General features: G+C 39.0%; 1 protein-coding gene across 1 annotated transcript; it reads right to left on the reverse strand.

Annotated features, from left to right (window-relative positions):
* Positions 1–3518: 3518 nt before the first annotated feature.
* LOC104106329 (WUSCHEL-related homeobox 5-like) lies at positions 3519–4735 on the reverse strand. Its single transcript, XM_009614855.3, has 2 exons — positions 4382–4735; positions 3519–3954 (listed from the first exon to the last, which is right to left on the reverse strand). The coding sequence occupies exons 1-2, from the start codon at positions 4716–4718 to the stop codon at positions 3740–3742; spliced, it is 552 nt and encodes a 183-aa protein (XP_009613150.1). The 5' UTR covers positions 4719–4735; the 3' UTR covers positions 3519–3739.
* Between the last annotated feature and the right edge of the window lie 18007 nt (positions 4736–22742).

The following is a 22742-nucleotide window of genomic DNA, read 5'->3' on the forward strand; positions in this document are numbered from 1 at the left end:
ATAGCTGATCTACTTGGTTTACCACTTTTGGGATCACATCTGTTGGTACATGCTCCTTAGGTTGTACTGGTTGCTTTGGTTTCCATTCCTGCTTCTTCTGCCCCTTCTTCTTAGTCTGCTGTGTTTCTCCATAGTGTCATGAACTGCAGGTACTGTCTTACAAGTCCATGTCTGGTGGCCAACTTGTAGGCAGTCTTGACAATATAGAGGTCGCCATTCATACTCCACAGCTTGCATTCTTTCCCCTTTGTTAGGAATTTCGATTGGTATCTCATTAGGCAGGGGTTGGGAGACATCGGCTTCAATGCGTATTCTAGCATAGGACACCCTATCCCTTTGTAAAGTTAGCTTATCCGCACATATAGGTTTTCCCACATAGTTGGCCAATCTAGATTCTCTGTCGCCCAATATTGAATTGGCAAATTAGGAAAAGTGACCCACAGAGGGATAACCTGAGCTGGTTCATTCTCCATTAGAAAATCTTGGTCCCATTGCTTCAATATCAGGGGTTTGTAATTGAACGTATAGGGTCTAGACTTCAGGACTGTGCTCTTGTCTTCCTCATTCTCAAATCGGAAGATGAAATCACCATCATTATGCAGAAATAGCTGTGGAGTAGAGACAAAGTTCCAAACTCCATAAACATTTTTTAGCATCTCCTTAAATGAAGGATTACCTCCTATAACATAGCCAATCAAAGCCGATTTCCATTTTTTGCTTTGTTCCTTTATCTCTGCTAAGTTTAACCTAGCCACTTTGACTCCATCTTTTAAAACATAGGGGAAGTAATCAATTTTTATACCCGTTTGCTGAGTTCTATTTCCTTTGACAATGTCAGCCATGGTAGGTGTATCAACAGTCCCTTTAGCTAAAAAGGATAACTTCCTCGCCGTCGTCGAGGCATTAACTTGCAATTCCGGTAATACTTGTGGTGCTTGCATCATAGGGACCTTTTGCAGAAGAATTGGGGCACTCTCCATTCCAATTTTCTCCGATAGACTCTCTAATTCCGATGTCGAAGGTTTCCCTTTCAAAATCGTTGGTCCACTCCCCATTCCTGTCATCTATTGAGTCAGCTGTAGAGGTGCTAGACTCTGGAATACCAGATTCAAGGGTTATTTGCGTAGCCGTTACTGCTTGCGATTTAGGTGAGGTAGGGGTCGTCGTCCCTCGTCTTTTCCGGTGAGTCATCGTAGATGGTGCACGTTAGTAAACCCTAACTAAACGTGCGCTGAGAGAAAACGTACATGACTCGTTTACACCAGTGCTTCAAATATGATATTTTTCTTTTTAATGTTTAGTTAAAGAGTGATTTTTCCAAAAACAATTTTTCTCTCACTAAACTGTTGCATAATCATATTATATAACGGTTATATAATATGCTATTAAAGCACTTCTGTTCTTTTAGTTTGACAATTAAAAGTTGCATCTAGTGATATTGCAACAGGTCGAAGAGATCCATGCGCCCATATTAATCAATGTAAATAAATAATGGTTCACCGTTGCAATAAGTGTATCTAATTCATTGATGCTTTGGCCATTGCAAAGAATAGTTGCATTATCGTTATAGCGATGGTGAGCAATAAGACAAACTTCCATATCATTATTTCATCTATTTCAATTTTTGTATCATACTTAGATGGTATAAAGTTTTAAAATATAAAAGATTTTAAAATTTATGATCTTAAATTAAATGTGTGTGTAACATATTAAAAAGTACTCCCTCCGTTTCAAATTAGATGGAGTACTTTCTTTTTTAGTCTGTTCCAAAATAAATGACACATTTCTAAATTTGAAAATAATTCAATTTTAAACTCTTTATTTTACCTATTTTACCATTAATGAGAAGCTTTTATAACCTTATAAATGTCATGGACCCACAAAGCTTGTACCTCTTAAGCTTGTAAGACCACAAGTTTTAAAAGTCTTTGTTCTTTTTCTTAAATTTCGTGACGAGTCAAACTACCCCATCTATTGAAATTGAGGGAGTACTACTTATTTGAATCTTGTCATCCTAAATATACAAAGTCATACCTATAATGAAGTGTCATTAAATTTATAATGATAATGTACAATTTAAAAATTTACTAAATGCAAAATATACTCAATTTGTTTTAATTATATGAACTTATTTCCTTTTTAGTTCGTGCCAAAAATAATGACCCCTTTCCCTATACCTTTATGCAATGATTTATAGTTATACAAAATATACGTGCCTCATTTTACACAAGTTCAAAAGTCTTTTTCTTTTTTCTTAAACTTTGTGCCCAGTCAAATAGGTCGGGCTCACGTAAATTGAAATGAAGGGAACACTATCTTTGAAAACATATCAAAAGGAAAGAAAAGACATACACAATAAAACCCAGGGAGTGCAGTAGAACTTTTGTCGCAGCTTCCTATCATTTATCAACAGTTTTGGAACCGTTGTCACAGGCCAGATTTCTAGTAATGTAGTACTGCGTCTCGTCCTTCTACTTAATTCCCGTCTTAATCAAAGAGATAAGTAAACGTTCAACTGCTTACTTTTAAGAAGCAACAATGCGCAAATGGAGATAGGAAAAAGAAACTTCTTTAAGAAAAGATACCGCACTGCGAGATGCTCACTCTACTGGATAAAGTATCTTCTTCTCCATGATGTTACGGTTATGCTCAAGTTGCACTAAATTATGTTATTGCTTAGAGCAACGATAAGAACAACCCAAAGTCCTATTCTTACATGCTCCAAATTTTATAACGTAAAAAATAATCTTTGCTTTGTAACTTGGGATAATTTTCAAATTTATCCTTATACTATTCAAAATTGCAATTATTATCGCTTATACTTTCGGTCAACTGATACTGTTACCAAATCGTCTCAAATTTGCCTTAATATATATGAAGCTCCGGTAATAAAATGAGTGGATTTCACGGCGTTCAAATGTACCTTCTAGAAAAGAGATCCAAATTAACCGACAACTTTTGATTATGGTTTCAAATTACCCTCAAGTTGGAGCTCGAGGGTCAAGGGCAAAAACGAAGGTTTTTTCAAACTTCATGGGCAATATCAGACAAAGTTTATCTGTATGGTAAAATTACTCAATTTTAAATAGTGCAAGGATAAATTTGAACATTATCTCCTGTAACTATAAAGAAATTTGAACGGTAATCTTGCTTGACTATGTTGTCATCAACAATCTTGGCTTTACTACAACAAAGAAATTAAAGTAAACAATTAAGTATTCATGGCGATTAGGAAACAGTCAAATTTTAACTTGCTTTTCAACCAAGTTCCTTGGCAAGATAAGCCTCTCTTGTATTCAATTCACAATCTGGGAAACCGAGCCATTGTGAAACGACTGCTTTGCTTACTTTGCATGGAAATAGTATTACTCCTTGGGAGAAGAAGCACAAGTCCAATTTTCCAAGCGTTCACATTTATACGAACAAAGTGAAAAATTCATAAAATATCCGGCAGAGTAAGCGCAGAGAGTAATAAAACAAAGTCGGCATGAGCATGTAGAGGAGAATGTCGAAGCATATTACAAGTTTCAATTCAATTTCTTGAGCGACGTGCATTTTACAAATTCATCACATCAAACTTTCAGCCCCACCTGCCATTACTATTTTCTATTCTTACTAGTACTAATGATCTTAATTTTATGTTCATGCTAAAACCTAAAAGCTCAAAAACCATGCATAAAAATACTAGAAATATGTTTCTACTGCTCGGAATAAAAAGTACGCCATAAGTTTTTTTTAATCACAGGAAGCTTAAACGCAGATCCAAAGTTGGATGATCCATTTCTGCCCCAATATTGTACGAAAACGCCGCGTTCTCTTTGCATTCTTCTGCGAAAAACCTTAGCTTCTCTGACTCCGATTCACTTAACGAATTCAGTGGAAAGAGTTGCAGAGTTTCTTTTACTCTTTCTGGTTGTTCGGACCCTTGATTATAATTGTATATCTCTGAAAAATCTGCAAAGAACAATACATAGTGTTAAGACATACTTCATATAACTAAGTAATTAAATATAACTTTCTCAAACATTCTAAGCTTTTATATGAAATTATCACAGACATTATGCAATAGGTTCATGAGTTCAAAACTTACCACCCAAAAAGCAAAAAAAGAAAAAAAAAGAACTTTTTAAATATTTGACTAATGAAAAAGAATTAAGCTCGAGAGAACGTGATCAGGCAACTCGATGCACAAAGTATCTCGCATTATATAAAGTCCGGGAAAGGACTACATCTCGAAAGATGATGTAGCAGCCTACCTTAATACAACCTTAATACAAACGTAGTGACTGCTTTCATGATTCAAACTCGTGACCTATAGGTCACTCAGTAAACAACTTTGTCGTTGCTCGAAAGGAAAAAAATAGGTGATTTTGCAACTCACGTTTGGTTGAAGTGATATTATTGTCTTGGCAGGAGAAGTGGATTCCATCATCTTTTGGTTCATCAACCAAAACTCTGCGACGTTTCTGTCTTTCCCGAGCTTTATGGTTTTGGAACCAATAAAAGACATTTTTACTCTCAATCTTTCCATAAAAGCTAAGTTGGGAAGATATTTTTTGTATCTGATCAGTACTTGGGGTACGGAGTCCTGACCTGAACAAGTCAGTTAGTACTTTTACTTGCTCATTCGTGGGATTCCACCGCCCACACTTTGTCCCTCCTCCGCCGCCACAACCACCGCGTGCCCTCACCGAAAACCCTGACATTCCCTCTTCCATTTACCTGATTTGTATGTTTTCTGGAACTTCTGAAGTGAGAAAGCTAACGTGCATATATATAGTACGGTTTCAAGTTAAATATATTAGGGTTTCTCTTTACATATTTTTAATAGGTTTAATTTATCGTTATATAAACCTTAAAGGTATTTGTACAATAAGATCACTTATAGAGCAAGAGTTAGGTATGCGTATACACTATTCTTCTTGAATCTTACTCGTGGAATTATGCTGAAATTATTGTTATTGTTGTTGTTATTCTTATTGAGTAGAATAAAAGAAATCATTTAACTTATGCAGTGAAAGAGGTTCCTCAAAAATTATATTATGTAAACAAAATAGAATAATTCTTTTATTCATAAATAAATTTTTGAATATCCTTGATCTAAGATAAGTACACGTTCAAATCTTAGATGTGACATATTCTTACTGTTCTAAATTCTTTTGTAAGATTTCTAGCTCCATCACTATTTATAAGATAATTATAGATAAATTTTTGTAACAAATAAAATTTATAATCTGACAAAATATTCATTAATCTGTTAAAGTATTACTACAAATTATTTAAAGTATATAACCTAAAACTTTTTAAATTTAGGGATTGAATAGAAGCAGAATAACGGGTTTTGTTTATGCCACACTGCTTTGAAATTAGGGAATGTGAAAGTAGAACTTTGAGGATTGATCAAACTATATTGTTTATTTCCTAGTTTTTTGTGTCGAGGGGGATAGACATGCATAAAAGCTGCCACTGTCTCAAGTTTCGGTCTGCGAACAGACAAAGAGGTGAGTCCTCAAATTTTTCATTAGAGTTAGTAGACTATAGATATGGTTAGATAGGTTGGTAGGTTATTAAAAGATGTTAAAATAATATTGTAGTGGTCACTTATTACAAAGATTCATTGATTAAGATAATATAGTACTGTCAGTGGAGCTTATAAGGATTTGTTTGGTTGTGAATATAAAAATGAAATGGTGCAATGAGAACAAATCCACCAAGACATAAGAATAGTCCAAGGAATTTCCTCTAAATAATTAGAGATATAACTGTTAAACTGAACAAAAAGAGAGTGGCAGTAGCAATAGGCAAAGGAAAGAAGATAGAGGATATGAAAGTCAAAGTTCACATTGTCTGATCCCAGTTGGAGGTTGTGATTACAAGGACTGACAGACAAAGACAAAAGACACTGAGTTTTGAGTTGACTCATGGGAACTATTTATTGATCAGTCAAAGATTGTGGGGGTTTAAGTTTAACCTTCTTTTTAGGGTGTAGGGACAACAAACTAAAGGACATAAGAGCCACCAAAATAAAATAAGGGACAACACATGACCAACTAGAAGGAGACCATAATGGCTTTTTCCCATGTCATTACTTCCTTTTTCTTCATTCAATTACTATATATATTATTGCCCGATCAACTTTTGAGTACTTAAGAAGCACATGTACTTCTAAACTGGCGCTCCTGCAATTTGTAAGATGACAAAAAGATAGACAGAATATTTTGAATATTCTAAATAATTTTTCTATCAAATTCCACAAAATTGTATTATAACTGGAATCCCTGTAATTTGGTTTGGTAATTCCAGACTTTAATAATTCGTCAATCCTAAATACACGGTTGGACCCTGTTTATAAATAGTAATGGCGGTGGTTATAATTGCAATTCAAAAGGCAAATCAAAGTGATCATTCCCGATTTTAACACGGGTGTATACGGTCGAAATAGATATCGGCCTTTTTATGTTCGATCGAGTTCGAGTGTTAAGAAATCGGAATGAGATTTTGGGAGTGAGCTCTGAGGTCGGTACTAACGAACCTCGAGCCCGAAGGTCGCTCTAGGAGGCGGCTCGATAATCCTATCGAGCCTGTGACCGAATCGATCCGCAAGGCACTGCTTCGAGGTCGGAAATGTGCGACGCCCATCTCGAAGGTCGAACTCGATCGAAGACCGAAGGGCCCGACCCAGTAACGAGTTCGAGCTAGTATCGAGCTCACAAGACAAGAGCCGTTGTAACCACACCAAGAAGAGAATCTTGGCGGGAATTAGTCATCATGGATCTTCCACTACATGTTTTATTTTATTATTTTTTGGTAATAACCTTCTTCTATAAAAGGGGGAATTCTTGTAAGCTAGAGAGAGCAGAGCATAAAAAAGATCACTTCTTATATTGATAGTAATCCCCTTGTGCTTGTTTTACTTATTCATTCTTTTTGCTTATGATTTTCGTTCTTACAGTCAACAATACACATATTTTCATTTCTCTATGCGATTTATATCAAATTGTATCGCATATCCTTAGAACCATTCACAAATCTAACGTTATCCGATTTTTTCGGTAAACAGTTTGGCGCCCACCGTGGGGCTAAGGGTAACAGTGATCGTTTGATATGAACCTAAAGTACACGCCAGTTTGCAACTTCAAATTAGTAATGGCTTCACCTATCGACCACGAAGCCGGCCTTCAAGATGAAATCAATAACTTAGCACCCGGGGCCGGAAGGCCACTCGATGAAGGCGCTGAGGCTCGAATCGAAGCACCCGAAATTCGAGCCGAAGTATCATTGGATGTCAATTCACAAATAGCTCTAGAGACGAATCAGTATTCCGAACCGGAAAATGAGCATTCAGGGTGGCACTCGATCCGTAGCTCGAGACACCCATAACGTGGAGGAGATCAGAGTCAGCTTACGGATGATCTTCGAGATGTAGCAAGCCCAGCAAATAGCGATAGCTCAGTTGCAGAGCCAAACTCAGGTACAAAGCAAGCCGAAGCCCAATCCGCTTCGAAAAGTCACCCACAGAACGGAACCAAATGAGCCAAATGAGCAAGAATCGGGGACTACTCCCGAAATTACTAAATTGCTCGAGGAACTCACAAAACGAGTCGAAGCCAACGATAAAAAAGTAAAAACATATAATTCCAGGGTCGACCAGATCCCGGGGGCTCCACCAATGATAAAAGGGCTAGATTCGAAAAAATTCATTCAAAAGCCTTTTCCCTCGAGTGCAGCCCCAAAACCAATCCCCAAAAAATTTCGTATGCCCGAAATATCCAAATATAACGGAACGACTGACCCCAACGAGCACATCACTTCTTACACGTGTGCCATCAAGGGCAATGATTTGGAAGATGATGAGATCGAATCTGTATTATTAAAAAAATTTGGTAAAACCCTGTCAAAAGGGGCAATGATATGGTATCATAATTTACCATCTAAGGCAATGATATGGTATCATAATTTACCATCTAACTCCATTGATTCTTTTGCTATGCTTGCACATTGCTTCGTAAAAGCTCATGCCGGAGCCATAAAGGTCGAAACCAGAAAGTCGGACCTGTTCAAGGTAATGCAAAAGGATAACGAGATGCTAAGGGAGTTCGTAGCTCGTTTTCAAATAAAACGAATGGATCTGCCACCAGTCACAGACGATTGGGTTGTTCAAGCTTTCACTCAAGGTCTAAATGAGTAGAGCTCGAGGGCCTCGCGGCGGCTGAAGCAAAATCTGATCGAGTACCCAGCTATTACTTGGACCGATGTGCACAATCGATATCAATCCAAAATAAGAGTCGAAGATGACCAGTTGACTTCTAGGACCATTACGAAAAAGCAAAAGTCGACCAGAGATTGATACCAGCCATATAGCGGAAACGATACTACTGCTGAGTATCCGAGGCCTCTTTAAAATCAACCTCGTACACAGGGGGCTTTATCATTGAGCGCATCTGTGATGATTATCAAGTTCAGTGCAAAGAAAGTTACTTCGTTATTTGATGATAAACAATGTCTCAACGGGAAATGTTGTAAGGGCCAAACGGTCAAAACGAACTATGCTTATATAGTTGGCCCGAGCCCTGACGCAAAATATGAACCCATGTATAATGACCTGCAAAGAAAGCTCTCCTCCTTACCGATATTCTATGTTCAAGATTTATTATACAAACAGGATCGAGTTCGAATCATTCACTAGATTGCCAAGCTTACGGGCCACCTTGTTTCGAGTTCGAGAAATCACTCACTCTACCACTAAGCCTACGAGCTACTTTGACTATTACGCCTACAGGCTACATTGCATCGAATTCGAATCATTCGCTCGATTGCCAAGCCTACGGGCCACCTTTGTTTCGAGTTCGAGCAATCACTCACTCGACCATTAAGCCTACGGGCTACATTGCATCGAATTCGAATCATTCGCTCGATTGCCAAGCCTACGGGCCACCTTTATTTTGAGTTCGAGTAATCACTCACTCGACCATTAAGCCTACGGGCTACTTTGACTTTTACGCCTACGGGCTACATTGCATCAAGTTCTAATCATTCACTCGATTGCCAAGCCTATGGGCCACCTTTATTTCGATTTGAGCAATCACTCACTCGACCATTAAGCCTTAAAGCTACTTTGACTATTACGCCTACGGGCTACATTGCATCGAGTTCGAATCATTCGCTCGATTGCCAAGCCTACGGGCCACCTTTATTTCGAGTTCGAGCAATCACTCACTCGATTATTAAGCCTACGGGCTACTTTGACTATTATGCCTACGGGCTACATAAAGCCGGGGACTATAAAGACACATAAGATGATCGAGTATTACGTACGTCATGGTCGGGATCGATAAAAACATAAGTGTATATCTGATCGAGCTGCTGAAAAATCATATCGTTTCTCGCCACATCCTTTTTCGAGAAATGAGGGGACTATCTGTATACGGTCGAAATAGATGTCGGCCTTCCTACGTTCGATCGAGTTCGAGTGTTAAGAAATCGGAATGAGATTTTGGGAGTGAGCTCTGAGGTCGGTACTAACGAACCTCGAGCCCGAAGGTCGCTCGAGGAGGCGACTCGATAATCCTATCGAGCCCGTGACCGAATCGATCCGCAAGGCACTGCTTCGAGGTCGGAAATGTGCGACGCCCATCTCGAAGGTCGAACTCGATCGAAGACCGAAGGGCCCGACCCAGTAACGAGTTCGAGCTAGTATCGAGCTCACAGACAAGAGCCGTTGCAACCACACCAAGAAGAGAATCTTGGCGGGAATCAAGGAAGAGACAAGTCATCATGGGTCTTCCACTACATGTTTTATTTTATTATTTTTTGGTAATGACCCTCTTCTATAAAAGGGGGAATCCTAATAAGATAGAGAGGGCAGAGCATAAAAAAGATCACTTCTTATATTGATAGTAATCCCCTTGTGCTTGTTTTACTTATTCATTCTTTTTGCTTATGATTTTCGTTCTTACAGTCAACAATACACATATTTCTATTTTTCTACGCAATTTATATCAAATTGTATTGCATATCCTTAGAACCATCCACAAATCTAACGTTATCCGATTTTTTCGGTAAACAACGGGCAATGCAGAACCTTTCGATTGCGAGCTTTCTATCTATTTGGGCAAATATTTATGTAAATCCAAATTAAATGAGACAATAAATTTCAAATAGCAGATGGTAAAAAAGAAATGGATTTCTTAGGAGTTACTTTCTCCGTTCACTTTTATTTATTTAGTATACTAAAAATATATTTTTATATTTATTTGTCTATTTTAGTAAAAGTGAAAATTCTTTGAAAGATAAGAATCAAATATTTTTTTGTGGTGAAATAAAATATATCTCATCTCCCTCAAACAGATTCTTTTTTTTTTCCCCAAAGGAATGATGTTTTGAAGGGTCACTAATCCCTTGAATACGGTACCAACGGGTATCACTCTCCCCCTCCCCAAATAACATTCTCTTTTAAGCCTTTCAACTAATCAATATAACCCGGAGAACCGCTTTTACAAAAACTCGAGCAGTTTCTTAAAAATTTGCTTCAGATGTGAAACTTTGAAAATTAAGATCTAGATGCTCTTGTTATTTCCAATAAGACGATTCGGTCACAAATAACTTCTTTTGTTTTACTCTTGTCATTAACAACTCATTTTTCATATCATTTTTCAAAACTTTTTAAAATGATATCTTTATTATGAGTATTTTGGTAAAAACGTATAATTTATTTATTATTTCTTAAAAGAGTACAAATACATTATAGACAAGCAAAAGTAAATAGCTAAAGGACAAGGCAGTAGAACGTATATATTGACAGGTGCCAGCAGACAAACAAGTTTTTGATTACTAATATAGGAGTAAGGAGAGTGTGTTCAAGTTAAAGATACGATAAAACATTGTTGGGAAACGCAGAAAAGCACGCAAAGCTAATTGACCGTCTCACTTTCTCGGTTACTCGATCTCATTTTAGAATCAAGAGCGGATCACAGCAAGGAGATACTATACAATACACTAATAGAGGAATGCAAATAGCTTTTTCCCTTTTCATTCACGTCTCCTAGCCTCTAGAAAAAAGGTTTTGAAGTATAAATCGCTGTTCTAGTAAATGAGAAATTTAGAGTTATCATAATTTTAAAATGATTTAAGTCACATACATGAACAATATAATTATTTTTACACTATGGTATAGTATAATATATTATAACAAGTTAGTTATTATCTTACTAAGTTAGTGATTAATATTTGTTTTAAAAATTATATGTAATTGTCTTATAAGTGACGTGATTGTGTAATTATTTTTAAACGGACCATGCATACATAAAAATTAACTCTTTTAATAAAATTGAAGGGTGCGGGAGGGGGGGGGGGGGTGTTTCTGAAGCTTTTCTTACTAGCTGGTCATTTAAGAAGCGAGGTGTCAATGGAGGAGGATATATGAACTTATTGATGTAATGTAATACTTATCTTTTAGAGTCTTTTTAATTTGTATATATATATACATACAGCTAGCTCATTGGATCATCAAATTCAAATTGAGCCTTAAGCGACGGCCTACAAATCCTTTCTTATGCTTACCTTTAAATTGATTCATTTAAAATTGAATGCACTCAACTGCTTAGCACTTTAGTTCAAATTACAAAAAATATATGGAAATACGCCCTTGCGATGAATTGACAAAATGAAAAAATAAAACTAGCATGCTTGCATGCATGGAGATGCCCAAAGTAAAATTTCATAGTTTGAACAACGAACTCTTCTTCCAAAAAAAGTAAAGAAACTACAAGTAAAAAGGAGGGAAAGGTAAGATTGGTAAAAGCGCAACGTGTCGGATTTACTTTGTCCTTACCAAGTGTCCAAGTAGATACTTCTATCAAACTTTCCCTTCCCTCTCTCTCGTACGCTTCCTTTTAAACTAAAAATAAAAAATATTGTCGACCCTCTCATTATTTTTCTGTTTAAGTTGTTGATCGTGACCGGGGGCTGCCTTCCCTAAAGCAGGTAAAATAATACTTTAGGCCTCTTATTTATGGCCCACCTAATAGGCTATATATAAGTTTAATTTTTTTTTTTTCAGATGAAAATATTTGATTTCTTTCTTTAATAAATATAGAGAATAAAGATTTGTAACTACTATAATTTTTGCGATTTTAAATGAATATCGAATCCGAATTTCGTAAGAAATATGTGGTATATTAAAATAAATAATTTGATTAGAATATTGATAATGAAATCTCAAAATTACTCTAAAAATCCGTTAGAGTTGATTACCTTTTATACAAGGCTAGTATTTTTTTTTTTTTACTTAAAAAGAGATTTGAACAATTCGAAGCACATGAAAATATTTTTGATTTATTTTTAGCGGTAAAAAATTGAGATCACTAGATGATGAAAATTGATAAAAATATTACCTTAATCTTGAATAGTTCTTAAAGCATAATAATCAATCCGATATTGATGGTTTAGATTTATTTTCTTAATTAAAAGTGTTTAAAAAATAGTACAATTAGAAGATAACAATTTAATTTATATACTCAATCAAATAAAAAGATATGATTCTTTTCCAAATACCTATATTGCTTATAGAATAATGTTAATAACTCTTGCTACCGTTGCTACATCAAAAAAAAAGTTTTTCAAAAGTAAAACTAATAAAATCTTATCTAAGATCAATGTCTCAAGAGAGGTTAAATGAATTAGCTATATTGTCAGTTGAAAAAATTTTATTAGAAAAAATTAATTATAAAATAATTATTAATAACTTTGCATCTAAAAAAAAACTAGAAAATAAACTTTAAATAAAAAAATAATTTTTGTAAAAAAATTGTCCTTTTAAGAAGTTTGGCTTTAGGCCACGAACCCTCGAGCGTGACAGACACATACAAACATGGTAAAATGTTTTTCAGTGAAATTCGAGAAGTTTTAACACCACTATTATGTGTCTTCAAACAGAAAATTAATTAAACTTAGGCGCCTTAATTTCTGATATCAGAAATATATATGTTAATGAAAAGGCAGGAGTGAAATCAAGGCCGCCCTAATTTCCGTCATTATCTTACTTGTCGCCACTAAGTTTGTGAGGGGCTCAGCGAATGGAAGTTGTAAGCACACCCCATTTTGGGGACACCTCAAATCAAGAGCACCATTTAGAGGGCAAGACAGAACAGTACTCAATCATAGGTTGTCTGGCATTTTATGACTAGTGTCTGCCAGATTTTAACGGCTAGTTTTCATCGAATTTTTACACAAATACCCACCCGAATTCTTTTTTGTTTGTAATGTTATGACACGTGGAAAATCATATCCCGCACAGAATTATTAACTTCCATTAATCTGATGAGAAGTAAGCTAAGCTAGGCAAAGAAATAAAGTAAAACTGAGTGAGTCGAAGAGAGAACAAAGAATAAACAACAACAACATTGTATACGGTCAAAACCGATTAGTCCGTCGTACGGACTGATCGGTATAATAATACTTTGATTGAAGGGCGGCTTCGTAATACCAGGTCGAGGTCCGAACTCAGGTCATCAAGCTTCGAGTTCTAGGACCGATCAATGACAAGCTCGGTATCATTATCGAGCTCGTATCCAAATCAAACTACGGGGCGAGGCAAAATTATCGAGCCTAAGATGCATAGGCCAATCGACACCGACCCCGAATCAGTACCAGACTCCGAGTCAGAATCGAGCTCGAGTCAAGATCGAAAGCTCGAGTCAATATCGAGCTCAAAGACACGAGCCGTTGCAACCGCACTAGGAGAGAGAATCTTGGCAGGAATTAGGAAAAAACTAGTTTCTCATGGGTTCCCTACTATGTATTTTTTATTATATCTAAAGTAGGATCCCCTCCACTATAAATAGGGATGATTGTTGTTTCTGTGAGGACATTCACACATTGTAACAAAAGATTATCCCTTATATTGAAAGATCAATCCTTTGAGCTTTCTTACTTCATTTATTTTCTCTTTTCAACAGTTTTTATCTTTCGTTCTTATAGTCAAGATAGGATATTTCTATTTTCTTTATGATTTGTATCAAGCTATACCGTATACCCTTAGAACTACGTATAAATTCAACTCTATCCGATTTTTTGGGTAAACAGTTTGGCGCCCACCGTGGGGCTAAGGATAACAATGGTTATTTGATACAAACCTGCAACACACACCGTTTTACGCTTGTCTTTCGAGAGTATCTTTGGCTTAGGATTAGCAAGGACAAACCCCTAATTAATGGCTTTACCTATCGACAACGAAGCCGGCCTTCAAGATGAAACCAACAACTTGACGCCCAGGGCTGGAAGGCCGTTTTTCGATGTCGTTGAAGCTAGAGTCGAAATACCACTAGACGTTAGTTCGCATATGGCCCTTGAGGCAAACCAACGTTCTGAACCTGAATATAACATTCATGGTGGTACTCGATCTGTAGCCCGAGACACCCATAACATTGAGGAAAATGACGTCAGCTTGCGTATGATTTTTGAAATGTTGCAAGCCCAACAGGTAGCGATAGCTCAGTTGCTTGCAGAGCCAAACCCAGCTACCGAGCAGGCCGGAGCCTAGTCCACCTCGAGAAATTGCCCACAGAACGGAGCCAGCCATAGTGAGGTCAAATGAGCATGAATCGGGGACTACTCCCGAAATTGCTAAAATACTCGAGGAGCTCACAAAGCGAGTCGAAGCCAATGATAAAAAAATAGAAACATATAACTCCAAGGTCGATCAGATCCCGGGGGCTCCACCAATGATAAAAGTGTTGTATTCCAAAAAATTCGTGCAAAAGCCTTTTCCCTCGAGCGCAGCCCCAAAAAATTCCGTACGCCCGAAATTCTCAAATATAACGGAACGACTGACCCCAACGAACACGTCACCTCTTACACGTGTGCCATCAAGGGCATTGGTTTAGAAGACGATGAAATCGAATATGTGTTGTTAAAAAATTCGGAGAGACCCTCTCGAAGGGAGCAATAATTTGGTATCACAACCTACCACCGAATTCCATCGACTCATTTGTCATGTTAGTAGATTCTTTTATAAAGGCCCACGCCGGTGCCATAAAACTCGCAACAAGGAAATCAGACCTTTTCAAGGTAAGACAAAAGGATAACGAGATGCTAAGGGAGTTCGTATCTCGTTTTCAAATGGAACGAATGGATCTGCCACCAATCACAGACGATTGGGTTGTTCAGGATTTCACTCAAGGTTTGAACGAACGAAGTTCGACGCCTTCATGGTGGTTGAAGCATAACCTAATCGAGTACCCAGCTATCACTTGGGGCCGACGTGCACAATCGGTACCAATCAAAAATTAGAGTCGAAGATGATCAGTTGGGGGATGAACCCGCTGCTCGAAGGGATATTAATCGAGAAAAGGATTCGATCAGGGAACGATATCGACTGTATAGTGGAAACCACAGAATCAATGAATCAAGACGTAACCCTGGACAAAGCAACAAAAAAAGTGATCAAGGTCAAGGGCTCGGGGGCTGACGGACAGAAGTGGGTTCGACAGGCCTACCGGATCTAAGGAAGCACCACGGTTATCGGAGTATAACTTCAGCATTGACGCATCCGCCATCGTGTCAGCTATCGGACGTATCAAAGATACTAAATGGCCTCGACCCATGTAGACCGATCCTGCCTAGAGAAATCCCAATCAAATATACGAATATCACGACACTTATGGCCACAAAACGGAAGATTGCAGGCAACTAAGAGAGGAGGTAGCTCGGTTATTCAATAAAGGGAACCTTCGAGAATTTTTAAGTGACAAAGAGACGAACCATTTCAAAAATAGGGATTTCGACATAGAAAACGGATAAGAAGAACCATAACACGTCATCCACATGATCATCGGCGGCGTCGACACCCCTCAAGGGCCAGTGCTTAAACGCACTAATACATCGATTATGAGAGAAAAATGACCTCGAGCTCAGGATTAAGCACCCATAGGAACTTTGTCCTTCAATGATGAAGATGCAGAAGGAGTCATACAACCTTATAATGATGCACTGGTAATATCCGTACTTATGAATAAAACTAAAGTTTAGTGTGTGTTAATTGATCCAGGTAGCTCGGCCAATATCATTAGATCGAAGGTTGTAGAACAACTCGGTCTACAGTACCAGGCCGTACCCGCAACTCTGGTTCTGAACGGATTCAACATGGCATGTGAAACCACCAAAGGCGAGATAATTCTACCGATAAACGTGGCCGGGATCATCGAGGAAGCGAAGTTCCACGTAATCGAAGGCGACATAAGGTACAACACCCTTTTTGGAAGGCCATGGATCCACAACATGAGAGCTGTACTTCGACCCTACACCAGGTTCTTAAATTCCCAACATCGAGGGGAATCAAAACAGTGTACGGAGAACAACCGTCCGCAAGAGAAATGTTTGCCATCGAGGAAGAGAATCCAATATCCTCGCCTTCGTCAATAAAGGGATCAGACTCAAAAGTGGAACGAGATGCCAAATAGCAATCACAGACATCAGCTTTAACCCAACTAGAAAATCAGAAGATCGATGAAAATGATGATCAAAGGATCCCTCGATCCTTCGTGATTCCCGTTGATTCCGACGCAACCCAATCAACGATTGAATAATTGGAGCAAGTCATACCAATCGAGTATTTTCCCGAATGAAAGGTATACCTGGGAACAGGATTGACCCCCGAACTCATGAAAAGGCTTATTCAATTTCTTATTGATAACATAGATTGTTTTGCTTGGTCCTATTTAGATATAACAGGGATACCGCCGGATATAATGACGCATCAGCTAGGCCTGGACCCTAGGTTCACCGGTGAAGCAGTAAAGAAGACCCTAGTCCGAGGTAATGCACGCATTCATAAAAGACGAGGTAACTAAACTTCTCAAAATAGGGTCCATTCGGGAGGTGAAATATCCCGAATGGTTAGCCAATGTAGTTGTAGTCCCTAAAAAAGGGAACAAACTTAGAATGTGTGTAGATTATAAGTATTTAAACAAGGCATGCCCTAAAGATTCTTTTCCGCTGCCCAACATCGATCGCATGATCGATGCCATGACCGGCCACGAGGTACTTACATTTCTCGATGCCTATTCCGGGTATAATCAAATCCAAATGAACCCGGAAGACCAGGAAAAGACTTCATTTGTCACCAAGTATGGAACATATTGTTATAATATGATGCCCTTCGGGCTAAACAATGCAGGAGCTACTTACCAACGCCTAGTAAATTAAATGTTCGAGGAACAAATAGGTAAATCAATGGAGGTTTATATTGATGACATGCTAGTTAAGTCCCTGCGCGCAGAGGACCATTTGGCTCATTTGCAGGAAACATTCGAAATTTTAAGGAAATACAACATAAAATTCAACCCTGAGAAATGTGCTTTCGGGGTCGGTTCGGGCAAGTTCCTCGGCTTCATGGTATCAAATCGAGGGATAGAGATTAACCCCGTTAAAATCAAGGCTATCGACGACATCGCCATCGTGGACAGTGTAAAAGCCGTACAGAGGCTAACGGGACAGATTGCTGCCTTAGGCCGATTCATTTTAAGGTCATCAGATCGAAGTCACAGATTTTTCTCTCTACTCAAAAAGAAGAATGATTTCGCTTGGACCCCGTAATGACAACAAGCATTAGAGGAATTAAAGCGATATCTATCAAGTCCACCACTACTTCATACTCCAAAAACTGACGAAAAACTTTGCTTGTACTTGGCAGTATCGAAAATCGCGGTAAGTGGTATCCTAGTTCGAGAAGAGCAAGGTACGCAATTTCCTGTTTATTATGTAAGTCGAACCTTAGGAGAAGCAGAAACTAGATATCCACACCTACAAAGATTGGCACTTACACTGATAAGCGCCTCTAGAAAGTTAAGACCGTACTTTCAATGTCACCCCATATGCGTATTAACCACTTGCCCGCTTCGTAATATTTTGTACAAGCCCGAACTATCTGGCCAATTGGCCAAATGGGACGTCGAACTTAGTGGGTACGATATCGAATATCAACCCCGTACGACCATCAAGTCTCAAAGTTTAGCGGATTTCATGGCCGATTTCACACTGACCCTCGTACCCGAAGTTGAGAAAGACCTCTTATTGAAATCGGGTACATCATCGGGGGTATGGACCCTTTTTACGGATAGGGCTTCGTACTCGAAGGGGTTCGGGGTTAGGCATCATTTTAAAGCCACCCACGGGTAACACTATTAGACAATCTATCAAAACTACTAGGTTGACTAACAACGAGGCCGAGTATGAGGCCATGATTGCAGGTCTCGACTAGCTAAAAGCTTGGGAGCAGAAGTCATTGAGGCCAAGTGTGACTCTTTACTGGTGGTAAATCAAGTAAACAAAACCTTCGAAGTTAGGGAAGATAGAATTCAAAGGTATTTGGACAAACTGCATGTAACTTTGCACCGTTCAAAGAATGGACCTTACAACATGTACCTCGAGAACAAAATAGTGATGCCGATGCACTTGCAAATTTCGGATCATCGGTCGGGGAAGATGGGATCAGCTCGGGGACTGTCGTTCAACTCTCGAGATCTGTGATCGAGGAAGGTCACGCCGAGATAAACTCTACAAGCTTAACTTGGGATTGGAGGAATAAGTATATTGAATACTTGAAGAACGGAAAGCTCCCATCGGACCCTAAAACTTTGAGGGCCCTATGAACCAAAGCTGCTCGGTTCATATTGACTGCAGATGGAACATTATACCGAAGGACATTTGATGGACCATTGGCAGTATGCTTAGGACCAGGGGACACCGATTACGTCTTACGTGAGATTCACGAGGGTACTTGTGGAAATCATTCCGGTACCGATTCATTAGTCCGAAAAATAATCAGAGCAGGATATTATTGGATTGATATAGACAGAGATGCAAAGGAGTTTGTTCGAAAATGTGATAAATGTCAAAGGTTTGCACCGATGATCCATCAGCCCGGAGAGCAACTTCACTCAGTCCTATTCCCATAGCCATTCGTGAAATGGGGAATGGATATCGTTGGCCCTCTGCCATCGGCCCCAGGTAAAGCTAAGTTCATTTTATTCATGACTGACTATTTCTCTAAATGGGTTGAAGAACATGTATTCGAGAAAGTGAGAGAAAAGAGGTTATAGACTTCATCTGGGATCATATCGTATGCCGATTTGGGATACCCGCCGAAATAGTATGTGATAATGGAAAATAATTTATCGGTAGCAAAGTGACGAAATTCCTCAAAGACCATATGATAAAAAGGATATTATCAACACCGTATCACCACAGTGGGAACGGACAGGCCGAATTGACGAACAAAACTATCATTCAAAATCTAAAGAAATGTTGAACGACGCTAAGGGGAAATAGAGAGAAATCCTACCCGAACTTCTTTGGGCATATCGAACAACATCAAAGTCTAGTACGGGGGCAACCTCATTCTCCTTAGTATATGGTTCCAAAGCCTTGATTCCAGTCGAAGTCGGAGAACCCACTGCCAGGTTTCGATATATAACAGAAGAGTCAAATCACGAGGCCGTGAATACTAGCCTCAAATTATTGGATGAAAAGCGAGAAGCCACTCTCGTCCGATAGGCCGCCCAAAAGCAGCGGATCGAAAGATACTATAATCGAAGAACTAAGCTTCGCCATTTTAAAATCGGGGACTTAGTGCTAAGGAAAGTCACCCTCAGCACCCGAAATCCAAATGAAGGAAAACTGGGTCCGAACTAGGAAGGACTATACCAAGTACTTGAAAACATCGGTAAAGGATCCTACAAACTCGGTATTATAAACGGCGAACAACTACCAAGCAATTGGAACGTGTCACACCTCAAACGATATTATTGTTAAGGTATGATTTTCTCCCTTATTTCGTCTATATATATATATATATATATATATATATATATATATATATATATATATATATATATATATATATATTTGATACTAACTCATTGCAGGAGTTCAGCCAAAAACATCGAGACCTTAGGTTTTAAATTACGCGTTGCACTCTTTTCCCCTTAGATCGGTTTTTATCCCAACCGGATTTTTTCGGCAAGGTATTTGACGAGACAACAACTATGTGCTACCTGAGGACATTTTAATAGTATCCAAGGCTTCTTTATAATCAACCTCGAATACTGTGGGGCTTTACCATCAAATAAATAGAGTTCGATACGAGAAAGTTATTTCGTACCAAAGTCATATCAAAAAGGGTCTCGATAGGGAAAAAGTGTAAGGGCCAAATGGTCAAAATGAACCATGCCCGCATAGTTTTGCTCAAGCCCTGGCACAAAATACGAACATATATATATAATGACCTTTTTACTGATAATTCATATTTTGAAATATTACATCCTGCTTTATGATTCAAATAGGCTTAAGGGCCGATCACTATCGAAGGGGTTTTGAAAAAACTTTGACCATAAAGCCTACGGGCTGCAATACTTCGAGTTCGAGTTCGAGCAATCACTCACTCGACTATTAAGCCTACGAGCTATCTTACTTCGAGTTCGAGCACGCACTCACTCGACCATAAAGCTTACGGGCTGCAATACTTCGAGTTCGAGTTCAAGCAATCACTCACTCGACAATTAAGCCTAAAGGCTATCTTACTTCGAGTTCGAGCAATCACTCACTCGACTATTAAGCCTACGGGCTATCTTATTTCGAGTTCGAGCAAGCACTCACTCGACCATAAAGCCTATGGGCTGCAATACTTCAAGCTCGAGTTCAAGCAATAACTTACTCTACAATTAAGCCTAAGGTCTATCTTACTTCTAGTTCGAGCAATCACTCACTCGACTATTAAGCCTATGGGCTATCTTACTTCGAGTTTGAGCAAGCACTCACTCGACTATAAAGCCTACGGGCTGCAATACTTCGAGTTCGAGTTCGAGTTCAAGTAATCATTCACTCGACAATTAAGCCTAAGGGCTATCTTACTTCGAGTTCGAGCAATCACTCACTCAACTATTAATCCTACGGGCTATCTTACTTTGAGTTCGAGCAAGCAATCACTTGACCATAAAGCCTACGAGCTGAAATACTTCAAGTTCGAGTTCAAGCAATCACTTACTTGACAATTAAGCCTAAGGACTATCTTACTTCGAGTTCGAGCAATCACTCACTCGACTATTAAGCCTACGGGCTATCTTACTTCAAGTTCAGGCAATCACTCACTCGACTATTAAGCCTACGGGCTACTTTACTAAAACGTTTGAGCAAACACTCACTCAACTAAATCCTCAAACTTATGAACACTTTCATAAGACACAAGTAAAACAAAATCTCCACTAAGCAGAAAAGAAAACAGATACAAGTTGGGAAAAGAAAATACCTTTATATATATGTTTACAAAACGTCCGATCAGGACCTTACATGAAAAGATCAAAATAAGAAAAACCCTAATTATCTACGGGAATAGTCTTTTTCTTCATCGGGCTCCTCCCCACTCTGCTCTTGATCCCATCACCGTCATCATCATCGCCATCATCATCATCGTCATCATCATCATCGGAGGCCAAGGCCCCAACATCGGCTTCAAGCTCTTTTGCCTTTATTATCTCTTCAGTAAGATCGAAGCCTCGAGCATGGATCTCCTCGAGGGTTTCCCTCCGATATTGGCATTTGGCAAATTCGGCAATCCAATGTGCTCGAGTTCGAGCGGTCTCGACTACTTCTCTCGCATGCGACTGAGCGGCCTAAGTGTTGGCCCAATAAACAACCACAAATACGTCTGCATCGGCCTTTGTCTTTTCAGCCCTGGCAAGTTCAGAAGCCAACCGAGCCTCGAGCTCCTCTGTTTTCCTTGCTTGAACCTAGCTTATCTCCTTCAGACTCTGAAGTTGATTTTCGGCCGATGATAATTGGGCTTGAGCAGCCTCTTTCTCTGAAGCAAAGCGGTCCATATTTCCTTTCCATTTCAAGGACTCCGCCTTTATCACACCGACCTCTTCACGGAGCTTCCCGATCATCTCAAGCTTCTGCTACAGCTGTGAGACCGAAATATTAGCCATCGTTCCAGTATCAAGTCCATAGACTTTTAATAGTGTCATTACCTACTCGGACAGATCAGTCTGATCTTAGTGAGCTTTGGCCAACTCATCTCAGAGGTCCTTGATTTCTTTTTCCCTTTGCCCTAAGAGAAGTTTAAGGGATTTCCTCTTCTCCATGGCCCATTGGAGATTGTCCTCGTATCGATGCAACTCAGCTCGGGATCAAGAATATACTTCTCGATGAACTACCATGGCCTACGAAGAAAGAAGAAACAAAGTAAGAAAAGAAAAACAGACATACGAGATAATACCAACCAAATAATTTAAAGCTTACTTGATTTAAAGCCTGCTGCACTCCGTGAAAAATATCTGATACATCACTAGTGCCGGCAGCATCCTCGACACCGGTAAACATGTCACAAAAAGGATCCTCTCCCTCATGAGGCCTGTCTAGTTCGAGGGCCCCCAAAGCTTGGGCTTCCCGAATCGCACCTTAGGAAAAAGAAGGGAAGGTGGGAGAGTCTTCGATTGCTACTGCCACAAGTGAGTCACTTGGGGCATTCTCTTCGGTTCGAAGAGATTCGGGGAGGGCCCCTTCAGACATATTCCCCATCCGTTGGCTTCTATGGGAAGCATCCTCGATCTCCAATGACTTGGGGACTCTACCCGAATCTTTTTCCGATATATCCTCAGTTCGAGGCAGATCTGTATAAACCACCATCGATCCAGCTGCCAGTGGAACGTCGGTGGTTTTCTTTGATCGGGCCACCAGTACGGACCCGT

This window comes from Nicotiana tomentosiformis, chromosome 3, assembly GCF_000390325.3.
Source record: "Nicotiana tomentosiformis chromosome 3, ASM39032v3, whole genome shotgun sequence".
Classification (NCBI taxonomy): domain Eukaryota; kingdom Viridiplantae; phylum Streptophyta; class Magnoliopsida; order Solanales; family Solanaceae; genus Nicotiana; species Nicotiana tomentosiformis.

Excerpts from the sequence above, each read along its gene's own strand:
- LOC104106329 (XM_009614855.3), bottom strand. The coding sequence starts at position 4,718 with ATGGAAGAGGGAATGTCAGGGTTTTCGGTGAGGGCACGCGGTGGTTGT. Across the intron at positions 3,955-4,381 it reads TAATATCACTTCAACCAAAC|ATTTTTCAGAGATATACAAT; the intron begins GTGAGTTGCAAA and ends TGTTCTTTGCAG.